General features: G+C 40.6%; 1 protein-coding gene across 3 annotated transcripts in view; it reads left to right on the forward strand.

Moving 5' to 3' along the window:
* The window catches only part of SCN8A (sodium voltage-gated channel alpha subunit 8), a gene marked incomplete at both ends in the record, with an annotated part of 114,847 nt that overhangs the window by 50,401 nt on the left and 49,016 nt on the right, over positions 1 to 15,430 (forward strand). For 2 of the 3 annotated variants that reach the window (XM_079715384.1, XM_079715385.1), the window contains one exon: positions 8,746 to 9,108. In XM_079715384.1, coding sequence (XP_079571510.1) covers positions 8,746 to 9,108 — 363 coding nt within the window. Of the gene's footprint in view, positions 1 to 8,745; positions 9,142 to 15,430 lie in introns of all 3 variants that reach the window. The other variant, XM_079715383.1, reaches the window with a different exon arrangement.

A 15,430-nucleotide genomic window follows, 5' to 3' on the forward strand; every position in this document is an offset into this window, starting at 1 on the left:
AGTGGGCCACTGATGTTCATGGGCATTGGAGATGGAGCTCATGGAGGAAAACAAGTGAACGGTCGTTAGAGGTGCTAAGGGAACCGACAGTGCAGTGAGGGCTGGAGAGCACAAGGGTGGGAGAAGGCAGTGGAGTGATCAGTGGATTGAAACTTAACAGAGATGTTTGATGAGATCAGAAATGGAAATGTCCGTTGGATTCGGCAACAGAAGTCATTGAGAACTTGAAAGTTACATTTCAGTCCAGGGTAAGGGTGGATGCCATATTGAGTGGGAAGTAAAGACTTCTCATTCAAACTTCTTTAAAGAATGTGGGTGGGGGCTTCCCTGGTGGCGCAGTGGTTGAGAATCTGCCTGCTAATGCAGGGGACACGGGTGCGAGCCCTGGTCTGGGAGGATCCTACATGCCGCGGAGCAACTAGGTCTGTGAGCCACAACTACTGAGCCTGCGCATCTGGAGCCTGTGCTCCGCAACAAGAGAGGCTGCGATAGTGAGAGGCCCACGCACTGTGTTGAAGAGTGGCCCCCGCTCGCCGCAACTAGAGAAAGCCCTCGCACAGAGACGAAGACCCCACACAGCAAAAATAAATAAATTAATAACCCCCTACCCCCAACATCTTAAAAAAAAAGAAAAAAAAAGAATGTGGGTGAAAATAAGCATTTTTATAATCTGTTGGAGAGGAAACCCAGAAGAAGGAGGGTTGGAAGTAAAAATGGAGTAGAATAGAAAAGAAAATAGAACACAGTCTTGGGAGATGTGAAAATAGGTGTAGCCTCTAACAGGAAAGGGGGTACCTTGTCCCCCACCAAAGACGCCAGCACAGTAGAGGTGGGTGTGTGTGGATAACTTTGTAGATGGGGAGTAGGAAGTGGAGAAAGATGACACCTGTCAGTCTCTAGTTTTCAATAATGTAGGAAATTAAAAATCTTATCGAAGGTTTGAGAGGTTGAGTCGGGAGGTTGAAGACAATAGTGACAGTTTAGAGTAGTTATTAAGAAGACTGGGAGAGGGAACTCCCCTTTGGGGTGGAATTCATAGCACTCCCCCTCCCCGATGCACACTCCCTTTTCAGTCTCCAGTCCCTGTGCCCCTTCAAGCACCCTATACTTACACCACAGTGAACTACTAGATGCTTCTCATACACGATGCTTCTTTTCTACCCTCTGTTTTGCTCCAGAAACAGCCTCTCTAAGATGCCCTGTTTTTTCCATTTCTGAATTGTCCACATTGTATTTATTCTTCGCATCCTTTTCTCAAGAAACCTTCCCTGACCCACCTCCATCCCACCCCCAATTGGAAATTATCATTTCATCTTTCCATTATGTTTATACGTACCTCTTTGCATGTTGCTTTTTACTGTATGTGGTTTTATATTTACTAATATTCATATCCTCTCCTCTCTCAGATAAAATCCTAAAGTCAAGGCCTGCTTCTATGCCCATTCAGATATTTGTTGGAAAAATGAATGAAGAACTTTTATAAATCTGATTTAACCCCTTCTGGGACTTTTTTATGGCCTGGAACCATCTCTGTCTCACCTTCACTTCACCTTTCTCCTAGTTCAGTCTCTTTTGGGGGAAAACTGTGATTGTAGCTTTGTTGTAATCCAACCCTTGTCTTGGGAGCCATCCTGAGCTAGTTAATAAATACCTTAGTACCATTAACACTTTGCTATTGAATGGGCTCTGATTAATCCATAGGCTTCAGCACAGAGTTGCACTGATTGCTCCCTAGCTCAAAAATAAAGCTGGGCTTCTGAGATGTCCTGCTTTGCATGAAAATGTTCACTTCCTCTAATTTCCCCATCTGAAAAAAACTGTGGATTCCTAGAGTCCGTGGCTGACTGCCAAGACTTGCTTAGAAGCCCCACACAGTAGTAATACTCTTTGTCCCAGGACTCTCCTGCAGTTTCTCTGATTTTATCTGGAGGAATGGTTGCAGAAACTGAGGCCTAGAGAGATTTACTAATTTATTTAAGGTTATATAGCTAGTAGGTGTTGCAGGCAAGATTTGAACCAGGGGCTTCTGACTGTAAGCCTTGTACTGCGGTCTCTAGCCACCCCCTTCTCACTCACCTCCACACATACCTGGTCGTCTGTTCTCTTAGCTTAACGGCAACTGGCTTCAGTTTTCCCACCGCACAGTTCAAGTGAATGTCAGTTTCCTGTATTTCAGATCTGCTGAGATCCTATCGAGACATCTGCCCAACCTGTCTCCTACCTGTTTCTCTGTAAAATTACTGCTGTGTTTTTAGGGTTTAGGTGAAGACAAGTATTAGGTTGAGTTCATTTTTGCAAAGTATTTTAATTATTCTGTGGCAGCAATTCTCAAACTTTTTGGTCTTTATATCTTTAAGAATTATTGAGAACCCCAAAGAGCTTTTTTTAAATGTGCTTTCAGTTTATTGTGTTAGAAATTATAATTAAGAAATTTTAAAATGTTTGTTTACTGATTTATTTAAAATAATAATGATAAACCCATTATATGTTTAACACAGATCATACATATTTTTGAAAAAATAAACTGTTTTCCAGATCAAAAAAAAATTAGTGTAAAAAATGGTACTGTTTACATCTTTGCGAATCTCTTTAATCTGTGGTTAATAGAAGATAGCTGGAATATACCTGTATTCAGTCTGTTGCGATGTATTTTTTTTGGTTGAAGTATTTAAAGAAAATCTAGTTTCATACAGATGTAGTTGGAAAAGGGAGAAATATTTTAACAGCCTTTTTAGATAATTGTGAATATTCTTCTTTGATGCTTTTCCAAAACTGGATAATGGTAGATTTTTAAATGGTTAGTTGCAATGTAGAAGCTGAAACTGTATCAGTAACTTGGTACTCTGTTACATTAAAATCCTTTGCTGTATTTTGCACTATAGGTCTTTAACTCATGAATGACTTGTAGCATCTTACATTGACCATTTGGGAAATACTGGTTCACTAAGTTATACAGATCTTCGAAGTACTGACACACAATATTAAAAAATCATGTATATTATTATCTCTATCAAGCTCATAAGAAAAGTCTTTAAATTCTGTGAAACTGTCAGGCTCACAGAGTCTACTGTATGCCTGTGAGAAAACAAGAGTGATAAAGGCAGACATCATCTTAGTATTATTATGAAGTAGTTTTAATCTTGTGACCCCCCTCCCAATAAAAGGGTCACAAGGACCCCAGGAGTTCCCAGACCACATTTTAAGAACCAACTGCTGTGTTGGAAAGAAAAAGTGAAGAAAAGGTGAAATAGGGCAATGGAAGTAGGACATTTAAATCATCAATTTATTACATTCTAAACATCCCAGTCATTGTTAAGCCTTATCCCAGTAAACAGCTGACATGGATGCCCTGAAATTCCCAATTAATTTTTCTGTGTAATGTGAGGGCTACTCCCTCAAACCAAGAACACCCCAGAGCTATTCTCCCAAGCAAACACCTAGATCTAAGGTAGTATTTTTAGTTAGCTGTGATGTGACTGCCTGAAAAGGACCAGACGCTCCTGGTTTGTTGACAGGAAAGATTTTGAAAACAGGACCTATCTCATACACTAGCCTGGATCCCAGGAGTTAATAGAGCCACGGGTCCTGAGTCATAACTAAAACCCTCCAGCCCAGGAAAATTGAGACTGGGGGGCTACCCGCAGGATATGTCTCCTTAGGGAATTGGCTAGATCAGGATTAGATACAAGGGGTACAAGGAGAAATGGGACAAGTTCATCTTTTCCCCTTCCACATTTATTGCAGTCAACTCTTTTGCCAAGAATGGAACAAAGAATTAAAGAATAATAGATAAACTGTTTCCTTTTAGTGTGTATTGTCTCAGGATCCTGATTCCTAAGTGTTCCTGGGTCACTGAATTGGTCATGATCTTTCTATCACTTCCTCTCACTTTCCTGTCAGTTAAGAATAGTCAGGTATTATATACTATATGAGACCTAATATAGTATATAATATTTCCTACGAGGCTGCAGGTTTCGAGAGGGCAGGGACCATGTTATATGTCTTGTTCACCACTGTATCCACATCACTTAGCACACAACAGGTATTTAATGATCATTTGTCAAATAAAAATCAAACCTCTTTCCTAATATGGAGACCTAATATAGTAGGTAGGGTCAGCACCCAACATCGGCCTTGTGAAAATCACAGACTCAGTCCAGGGAAGCTTGCTGTGAGAAGGGAGGCAGTTTTTTATTTTCTGTATTTTATGGGGCTTTGACATGCTAGGAGCCTTGCTGGCTGGGGGGAGCTCCCCATCTTGGTGCTAGTTTAATTCCTAGAGAGAGTGAACAACTTGCCAGGAAGTGTGCCTTTCATGTGCAGATCAACCAGTCCAAGACCCTTATCCCCAGCCTCCTGTTATCTCATTCACACACCCAGCCAATATTTCCCGTGCCCTAAATCACTCCAGAGCCAGGACCATTCCTATAGCCCAGAACCTGTTTGAAATTATTCAAACTATCCAATTTTAAACTTGTTCAAATATGCCTGCTCTGCCTCACCCATCCCTTCCACAGCAAAGGCTCTGGGCCAGGCCTTTCCCCTCGCTCCTCCTGCCTCCTGACTGACCCTCGTACGCAGCTCCCCCCACCACTGTGAGGCCCTGTGTGGCCTGGCATGACATGGTGCAGCATGCCATGCCCCCTTATTTGGGAACTGTAAGTAATAAATTCTTCTTTCAAAGGCAGTTATCTCTGTGCCTGTCACCTTACCATACCTGATTAAAACAAAATCATAGGTGGGACTTCCCTGGTGGTCCAGTGGGTGAGACTTCACACTCCCAAGGCAGGGGCCCTGGGTTCGATCCCTGATTGGGGAACCAGCTCCCGCATGCTGCAACTAAGACCCGGCACAGCCTAAATAAATAAATATTAAAAAAAAAAAAAAGAAAGAAAGAAAGAAAGAAACCAAAACTCATAGGTATATTCTAACACTTAACAAATCTTCTGGCCAGCCACATTGTTTAGAGAAGTGCTTCTCAAACTATCTGTAGCGAAGGACCAGTTTTTGTCTTTCCCATTTATTCATGAATGATACTCTTGTAAAATATAATTGCAATAAACTTCTAGAAAAATTATCACATTCTTGGATGTTGTAAAAATACCTACTTGCTATTAAAATTTCTAAATGCTTCTCTCAGGTTTTTACTGTCTCATTGCAAACCAGTAGCGGATTATATGCTAGCATTGATCTGTGAATGGTTCAGGGGAATGAATCAGTGAGGGTGCCCAAACATATATATGAAATGAGGAATAGCAAGCAATAAGCTGGAGGAGGGGCTGACGCCTCTACCAGCTCAACAGCATGGAGAAGGAACATGGCCATGTATGTGCCCTTTTAATACACAGTGACACCCTCCACTCATAAATGAGACCCAGTGAACTTTCTAGAATCTAACCTATGCAGCTCCTCCTCTCTGGTGCAGGGATGAGGCAGAAACAAATCAGAGTGATCAGGAAAGGGGTCAGAGATGTTGCATACCTGAATCCTATTTTTTAGAGGCCTACATACAGCATATAGTATGTATTTAACAATAACATTTATATAAAATGATCTGTGATAAGTGGTTTTCTTTTTTTTTTTTTTTTTGTGGTACGTGGGCCTCTCACTGTTGTGGCCTCTCCCGTTGTGGAGCGCAGGCTCCGGACGCACAGGCCCAGCGGCCATGGCTCACGGGCCCAGCCACTCCGCGGCATGTGGGATCCTCCCGGACCGGGGCACGAACCCGTATCCCCTGCATCGGCAGGCGGACGCTCAACCACTGCGCCACCAGGGAAGCCCAAGTGGTTTTCTTGATGCAGTTTCCAGTAACCAAATTCATTTATTATCTCAGAGATTTGTGAGTTGCTTCAAGCCAAGGCAAGAAGAGACTACATAACAAGGGAAATACAGGTTAGAGAGTGAAGTAGGATAAAACTAGAAATATCCAAAGAAAATATACCCATCTGGGCATGGGGGCTTTGTACATTATAGGAAGAGAATGGAACTGGGATCATTTGGAGTCTAGAACTAGAAGTGGAATTTGAGGTAAAAAAAAAAGATATGGGCAGAAATATTAAAGAGGAGCCCTACAGCCATTCCAGGGTTAGCGTCAAAAGTATTATTTTAGGGCTTCCCTGGTGGCGCAGTGGTTGAGAGTCCGCCTGCCGATGCAGGGGACACGGGTTCGTGCCCCGGTCCGGGAAGATCCCACGTGCCGCAGAGCGGCTGGGCCCGTGAGCCATGGCGACTGAGCCTGCACGTCTGGAGCCTGTGCTCCGCAACGGCAGAGGCCACAACAGTGAGAGGCCCGCGTACCGCAAAAAAAAAAAAAGTATTATTTTAAAATGTTTATTTAGCACTTTTAATATGTATACTATATTGGCAGAGTCCTAGCCCACAAAGAACTTTCACAGTGGAATCATTTTACCAGAAGGGTAAGGCCTAAACTCTAAGGCAAAAATCTTATATAGCTAAAAGTTACTTTGAAATTCCTTCAAAGGCATAATTGGGCAAACTGAGTATCTCAGGGTAGCAAGGAGGATTGTCTGAGGTCAGTTGTCTGTCAGGTTTTGTTCTCTTAGAGCAGAGGTCCTCAAACTGGGATTGCATCCCCTCAGGGCACTTGAAGACTTTCTAAGCACAGTTTTAAGGAACCGGATTTCCAGATCTTTAAGTTACATTTTCCTACGCCTAGGGTGAGGCCTGTGGTCCAAAGTCACACCAGTTCTTTTCCACTTTTCTTTTCACAGTCAGCCTTCTCCCACTTTACAAAAGGAAGGCATACCTCTCTCTCATCCCAAATCCTAAGTAGTGTATTGCCCTAAGATATAAAAATCTTTGGAGGTGCAAAACAAAGGGACAGTTGAAAATATTAGGGTCTAAAAAGTTTTCTTTAATCTAGGAAAAAACCCATTGTAAGTCTTTCTGAATTTACCTATCTCTTACATACTTCTAATAAGAGTGAAATATAGAGTTATAATCAGGGGCAATGGGATGTTTTAAGTTCAGGAGCAAGATGGATGTCACTGAGATACATATTAATACATCTATTAAAAGTGAAAAATGAATTCATACTTTTTCCAATGAAAATAAGTCTGATTTGGCCAATTGCTTTGACACTGGGGACTGGCTTTGCTAATTAGATCATATGGTGGGCATTTTTGTAAATTAAATGAGCTAAATCTGTGGCTTTAAGGTTTTGATGAAAATATCTTTAAAGCATGTGATAACATCATTTTATTAAAAAATCAATGTTGGCAGTGATGTATAGAAATTGACAATATTTTGGTTATTCCAACCTTTTCTGTTGGGTTAAATATGGTTCCTTTAAAGTAAAAGAATAACCCCTGTAAGAGGTACCGATATAATTATTAGTTAATAATAAATAAAGCCATTTTGATATCCTCAAAAATCAGGAAATGGAATACTTCTATCAACTGGGTACAAATCCTTTGGCAAGTTGGGTGGTTTTCAGTTTTTTGCTTTCAACAGAATTGAAAGAGGACTTGATTTAATTGTCAGCTGATAGATCATTAAGATAAATTTTGCTGATAGCTTACTATGCAGTTTTGGCATATAACTTAGAAGGAGTTCAAAGAATTGAGTGACATTACTGTTTATAACAGTATTCTTCTGTTCCAAGGTACCATTTACATGAATAAGGTTTCTCAGCACTTAAAATCTAAATAATATTAGAAGGGAGCGAGGGGTTGCTGTTGAGCCATGTTTGATTCTAATAATAAATAATACTATCTACAAATATTTAAACACCAATTGGAAAAAAAATTCATCTCATTGAGATATTTTTTAATAAAATTTCTTTTTAAGCTTAGTAATTACTTATAAAATATAGAATATATTTGTTATCAATTGTATTAATGAGAATTGTAATAAAAATACAATCCAGGAGAATTTTTTAAATTTCTTGGAGACTCATGGTCACAGGAAAATTTTTTTTAATTTTAAGTACAGTTTATTTATAATTTTTTGTTGCAGAAAAGTATTGAAAGGTGATCAGTAAAACGCATTAAAGCATAAAGATATACATTAGCATAAAATTCTCTAGGGAAGGTGGAATGGAAGTATGAGCTAAGGAGAAAAAGATGAAAAATTTCTAAGTGATAAATACAAGTTTGACTTTAAAATGTCAATGCTGGGAATTATATAATTTACAAATACTTAAACTTCTCATGCAAAAAACGTTGACTTTAAAATGGAGGAGGTGGGGACAGATACCATTTTCAACTGAACTAAAAAACCACTATTGGCATAGTTCTTAGCCTCTAGGGCATGTGGTACCCATTGAGAGAGTGGCAAGTGACTGGGCGCTTTTAAATTCTCTCCTTTTGCCAAGTGTGGCATAGAATCTAACTTGGTAGATTAAAGGCACACTCCAGGTGAGCTCATAGTAATGAGAAATAGACACTGAATGTATTTCCTGGTGGATTCAATACACAGAGCATGAGATAAAAGCATCCTTTCAATACATGGGTGAACAGTGACTAGAACTTGTGAATGGTTAACAGGTCAAAGACAGGTGTATCACAAGGTTCTGGGACAAGGAGAAGTGAGTAATGATGGGTGTTGAAAAGCAGTAGAAATTCAACATCCAGAAGTGCTTTCTGGAAACACCTGTGTTCTGATTAACAGGAATGCAAGGATGGGGCCAGGCTGGGGAAGCTGACAGCCTTTGTTCAGCCTCTACGGGGTCCCCTTCCTGTCTCATGCCTCCCTCTCTGTCTCTCTCTCTTCCTGCCCCTACAGTCACTGCTCAGCATTCCGGGCTCCCCATTCCTGTCCCGCCACAACAGCAAAAGCAGCATCTTCAGCTTCAGGGGGCCCGGGCGGTTCCGGGACCCAGGATCCGAGAACGAGTTTGCGGACGACGAGCACAGCACGGTGGAGGAGAGCGAGGGCCGCCGGGACTCGCTCTTCATCCCCATCCGAGCCCGCGAGCGCCGCAGCAGCTACAGCGGCTACAGCGGCTACAGCCAGGGCAGCCGCTCCTCGCGCATCTTCCCCAGCCTGCGGCGCAGCGTCAAGCGCAACAGCACGGTGGACTGCAACGGTGTGGTGTCCCTCATCGGCGGCCCCGGCTCCCACATCAGCGGGCGTCTCCTGCCAGAGGTGAAAATAGATAAGGCAGCTCCTGATGACAGCGTAAGGAAGTAAAAACGTAGACGGAGGCTAGGCATGGCATTCTCCCACTCCCTTCCTCTCTTCTCTCCCTGCTCTGTCCATTCCACCCGGTCTGTCTTCCACTCTGCATCCCAACTCTTGTCTCTACCCCCCACCACTTCTGTTTTCTCCCTCCTGGTTTGTTCCTCTTTCTCTCTTCAGCCCTCCTCTTTTACTCGCCCTGTTTTCCCTTTTACTTTATTCCTTGCTCCATTTCCCCCCATCTTCCTTTCTTGTTTCTGACTCTGGCCCTTTCCCCATCAACTCTTTCCTTTATTTTATCCCTTTTTCTCTCTCTCCATCTCTGCACGTCTCTGCCTGCTTATCTCTTTTCCTCCCCGCACCTGCTTTGACTGAATGCCTCTGGCCAGAGGATCCTGCCCGGATGGAATGAGAAGGGCCTCTGCCGTCACCAGTGACCAAGTCTGAGCGGGTTTGGAACTATCATTGCTTCTCTCCCGCTACGTCCTCCCTCCTCGTAGGGAAACAACTTGGAATTTAAAGCTCTTATCTTCCTATGTAAAAAAAAAAAAAAAAAAGTAACATAGCTTTGAATAATTTTCTTAGTCTCCTCTACAAGAGTGAGATGTGATTTTTCCTCTTTTTCCAAAGAGGAATGTGCATGGGTGATGCTGAGGGTAGGAAGTAGGCACTGGGAGAGCCAGGCAAGGAGAGGTTAAGGAAACCAGTGGGGAACTGGACCTAAACATTTAAAAGGGATTGAGATGGAAATGAATCAAAGGAGGGGAAGGTAGGTGGTCAGGGCAAGAACACATGGTATATGGGGGAGGAAGGAAAAGGGAAGTGAAAGATGAATTTTAAATGTAATCAAATGTCAGGCTCTGGAGGAGCTGTATATAATAGCTTCACAAAACCACTTGTCTAGGGGTTAGGATAATGGCTCGCCTCTTTGGGAAAAGCCATCTCTTAACATTTCTTTAGATTCTAAGCTGTTTATACCTTTTTTTCTAGTTTTAAATTCTTATAACCTTAATGATCCTAATCCTTTCTACCTCTCGTTCCTTAACTTTCCTCAGTCCCTCCTTAGCTGGTCTCAGCTTCTTGAGATAGCATGTCTGTTTTGTTCCAACACTTCAGTTTCCTCTAACCCAGCATGAAGATAGCCAGCCCTTTAATTAGCATGATGCATGTGTGGAGGGAAATTGGACAATCAAGGATGGAATTATTCAGAATGATCTGTTTTTAGCACTTTAGGACAGTTGTTGACTGTCCTAAATTCAACAGACAGTTAGGATATTTGACGTTGTCCTTTCTCTTCCTGACTTTTTATTTAAAAGCAAAATATTTTCCCCCTTATGTTTGTATAGCTCTTTACAAGGTACAAATTACTTTTACATGCTTTATTTGTTTCGAATAAAAATTCCATAAGGCTGACAAAGTGGAGCTGATTATTCCTGTTTTTGAGATGGGGAAACAGGCTCAGTGAGTTTGCACTCCTTGGGGTTACACAGCTTATCATTGACAGACCTTTCAGAAACTTCAGTCTTCTGTTTCTCAGTTAATTTTCATGTCTTCTCCGCCTAGTCACATGGCCATTGCTCTTCTGGAGAACTGCTTGTTTCAGATCAAGCGTAATAGGAACAATAATAATAACAAACAGTGGCTCCAAAGCCCCCTCCAAGCTAGGTAGTTGGCCAAAATAAATATTATGAATGACTGTCTTTACTTGAAATATAATTTTTTGATCTTCACTGGTTCTATGTCTAGATGTAAATTTTTTGGCTCCATAATTAGATAGATAATTATATTCTCTAAAAAAACAAGAGATGATATCAGTGGAGAATGAGGGGTGGATCAGCATGGGCAGTACAGTGGGGATAATTCACATGTTGAAAACCAAAGTAAATTTTGATATCCTAGGAGTTTTAAAAAATATTTAAGCGAAATAATATATCTTGCTTTTTCTTTGAAGAGAAGGTATTAGAAAAGGTATCCAGGAAGAAGGAGCTTGAACTTCAGCTTAAAGGCAGATGAGCAGGTTTGCCGGTTTTGTTTTTGTTTTTTTAGCAGCTTCTGTTATATTGTGTGGGAGATAAATTTGAGAGGCAGTTGAGCAGATGGCTGTGAAATGTAAGGCCGTCTGCGCTGCCTTACGTTGTGGCTGACAGAATGCTGCCTTTGGGGTTTTGGGGGTCCTGCACACTCAACACCCTGTAAGCGCTTAGGAGATGCTTTGCAGTGGCCCCAAGTGATGATGGTGACAGACCTGAGGATTCCCAAGGCCAGGAGGTCAGATCTCAAAGTGGCAGGAAGATGAGGTAGGTAGGACTGTATCATTCCCAAGGGCTTCATAACGAGGAAAAATTATTTTGTTAGAAGCCATAAAGAAGCACCTCCTGGGCTTCCCTGGTGGTGCAGTGGTTGAGAGTCCGCCTGCCGATGCAGGGGACACGGGTTCATGCTCCGGTCCGGGAAGATCCCACGTGCCGTGGAGCGGCTGGACCCGTGAGCCATGGCTGCTGAGCCTGCACGTCCAGAGCCTGTGCTCCACAGCGGGAGAGGCCACAACAGTGAGAGGCCTGCGTGTCGCAAAAAAAAAAAAAAAAAAAAAAAAAAAAAGAAGCACCTCCTAGTTGTTAATGGTGTGGGGAAATATCTAAGTTACATTAATAGGCCAAAAAGACAAAACAAAACAATAACAGAATGCATATAGTTTGTGTGGAACGATATCATCTATATAAAGACAAACTGCATATAGAAAAAAGATGACTGACTAAAAGTTAACAGTAGCTGCCTTTGGAAGGGGAAATTATTAGTGACTTTTTTTTCCTTCCTTACACTTTTCTGTTCTTTCTAGTTTTCTACAATGGGCCTAATACTTACAGCTGCCATAGACTGAGTTCTGATGACACTATGCTAAGCACTTTATATGTATGATCTCATTTAATTCTTATAACTTCCCCATTCAGTAGGTGGTTTTATCCAATCAACAGATAGACTCAGAGACTTAGTGACTTGTGGAAATGGAACCAAGGTCTTCCTGATGCCAAGAGAACTTCCTGACTGCTTATTTGGGAAGTAGGAAAAGTCATTTATCTTAGAAGGAATTAATATATTCATAATGTTATAGGCAGCCTGGGCCAAATGAGCAATTATTATACCTCTTTGGGCTAGAAGATAGTGATTCTCACTGTCAAAACGTTTTGGATGCGTCTGCAGCTACAGATTAACTTGTCCTCGCCTGGACCATCAGAGTGCTTCCAGTTACATACTCATGCTTTATGGCCTGGTGTAGGAGCCATTGATGGTCCATAAGCTGATCTCACACAACATTAATGCTTGGGCTATGCCACATCTGTATTTTTTTTTCTTTAGGCTCAAATTAAGAAATATAATATTCCCTATGAAAAAAAGACATCCAGACATCACCTCATTAGAATCTTATCAAAAACTATTTCACATCTTCATTCAGTTGTGATTGAGTGGTGATAATTTTTTGATACTTTGAGAACTTTTGCTTTTTGCTGAAGCAGAGGATAAGGGGACTTTTCCCATGTCTTCATCTCTGAGCTGGAAAATCATTGCTCTTCACTCGTAAAGGAAGCAGGTGCCACTGACCATCCAAAAACACACATAACTCAGAAATCATGTTGTAAATGCAAAGCATTATCTCATTGCATGCTCACAGCTACTGCCCTCTGAGTTAGATACTACTATTGTGTGCATTTTATGAGGAGGAAACCAAGGCTTAAAGAAATAAAGCAACTTGTCCAAGATTGCACAGTAAGCAGTACAGTTAGGATTTGAATCCAGACAATCAAACTCCACAGCATTAACCACTAACCATTATGCTATGCTAACTACAAAGCCAGGGTTCTTTATTTACTCAAGTGATCTGGAAAAATGAGCATCTCTAAGCCCATTTCCTTATCTGTAAAAAAGAGATAAAAAGGACCATTGTTATAGGGCTATTTGAAGATTAAATGTAATATTTATAAAATGTGAAGCATATTACTTGGCCCATCCTTGGTATTCAGAAAGCCAGTTTCCATTCCTCTCCCTATACTTTTTTGGCCTTCGTAGCCTGAGAAGTAGACAGTGGGATTTCTGCTGAATTGCTTGACTTGGAGAGGGTTGGATTTCTTCTAAGATTCCAAAGATCCTTTGAGAAGGAGAAATTATTGTACAGTATTTTAAAGCAGAATACTATAAAAAATTTTAGAAAGGCTTGAACAGGAGATAAATGGCTAGGTCCTAAGGCCACTTCTAAAATGCTCTAAATTTTAGTCCCAAGAAAGGTGACTGGCTGGTAAGTTGCCAGTTATGTATTTCCATGTGAAAGCAGTTCAGAATCAATAACAAGTTGAGATTCCTTCGATCTATAGAAATGTGGGCAGAACCTGCCATCTGCAGACATGGTAGAATATCTCTTTGAGAAGGACAGCTACAATTTAGGAGGTTGGAAGTCAGTGGCTAAATGCCTAATAAACTTTGTGTTTGAGTTAAGAGAAATGCAACAAATTTGTACTGGGTTTAAAGTAATTAAGGTTCTCAATTGCTTCCTCTGTTACTGATAGTTTTGCACCAAGGCTCCTTAGGGGCTGAATTTTTAAAAGGCAGAGAGGCTCCTGACTTTAAAAAGTTGTTAGTTCTTCTCCTCCCTCCCCAACAAGATGAAAGAAAATGAAACAAATAAAAATATACACCTTCATCTCCCCCTCCCAAAAAAAATTACCCAGAGAAATAAGGGAGGGGAGAGAATGAGTATGTGATCTTTCCTCTGGTCCTTGGGTCTCAGCATGCTTGGAGGAAGACACCTTCTTCCCACCTTCCAGGTGATGAGAATTGGGCAGCTGAGCCAATAGTAGAGACATACCTCACAGAATCCCAAGCAGATTCTAGGTGGAAAGTGACGATGAAGCTGCTTTACATGGGAGAGAGTCTGCTCCAGGTTTTCTTCCCTTCAATTGGTCATAGTCTGACACAAGAAACAATAGCCAACATTACTGGTTGGAAAGTGAAATAGTGCAGACACTTTGGAAAACAGTTTGGCAGCTCCTCATAAAGTTAAACATAGAGTTATCAGATGACGCAGAGATTCTACTCATAGGTATATACCCAGGAAAACAGGTGTTCACACAAAAATTTATACATAAATATATGTATATGTTTTTTCAAAAAACAGAATTTTGGTAGTGCTTGTACTGAATCTATAGATCACTTTGGGGAGAATGAACATCTTAATTATATTGAGTCTTCCAATCTATGAATGTGGTACATTTCTCCATTTATTTAAGTCTTCTCAAGTTTCTCTCAGCAAAGTTGTATAGTTTTTAGTGGGGGTCTTAGACATCTTTCATTAGATTTTTTTCCCTTGGTATTTGATATTTTTTGATACTATTGTAAAAGGTATAATTAAAATTTTTATTTTCAATTATTTGTTGCCAGGATATAGAAATACAGTTGATTTTTGTATATTAACCTTATATCTCATGACCTTGATAAATTAATGTATTGGTTCTATTAGCCTTGGAGGGTTTTTTGTTTTTTGGGGTTTTTTGGTAAATTCCATAATGTTTCCTACATGCACAGTAATATTTTCTGTGAGTAACAACAACTGCAATCTTTATGCTCTTCATTTATTTTTCCTGCTTTATTGCACTAGCTAAGACTTTAGATACAAAATTGAATAGACTTGATGAAAGTGTACATCCTTCCTTGTTTCCACTATTAGAGGAAGAGGATTTAATGTTTCACCAAGAAGCATGAAGTTGGCTATAGGTTTCATAGATGATCTTTGTCAGACTGCAACTGCTACATTGTATTTGTGGCTTGCTGAGAAATTTTATTTTTATGCAGAGGTGTTGAATTTTGTTAAATGTTCTTTTTCTGCATCTGTGAGATGATCATATGGTTTTTCTCCTTTATTCTGTTAACATGATGAATAACACTGCCTTTTTTCCTAGTATTAAATTACCCTTGCTTTCCTGGGATAAACTCTGTTGGTCATGATGTAGTATCCTTTGTGTATATTGCTGGATTCTATTTACTCATATTTTGTTAAGGATTTCACATCTCTGTTGATGGGGGATATTGATCTCTAATTTTCTTTTCTTGTAATGTTCTTGTCAGGTTTAGTATCAAGGTTATGTTCTCTTTATAAAAGAAGTTGAGAAGTATTCTCTTAACCTCTGTTTTCTGAAAGAATTTGTGTAAAATTAGTATTATTTCTTCCATAAACATTTGATAGAATTCACTTGTGGAGCCCCATCTGGGCCTAGAGTTCTCTTTGTGACAAGATTTTTTATTA

This window comes from Hyperoodon ampullatus (genome assembly GCF_949752795.1).
Source record: "Hyperoodon ampullatus genome assembly, chromosome: 11".
Lineage (NCBI taxonomy): Eukaryota > Metazoa > Chordata > Mammalia > Artiodactyla > Ziphiidae > Hyperoodon > Hyperoodon ampullatus.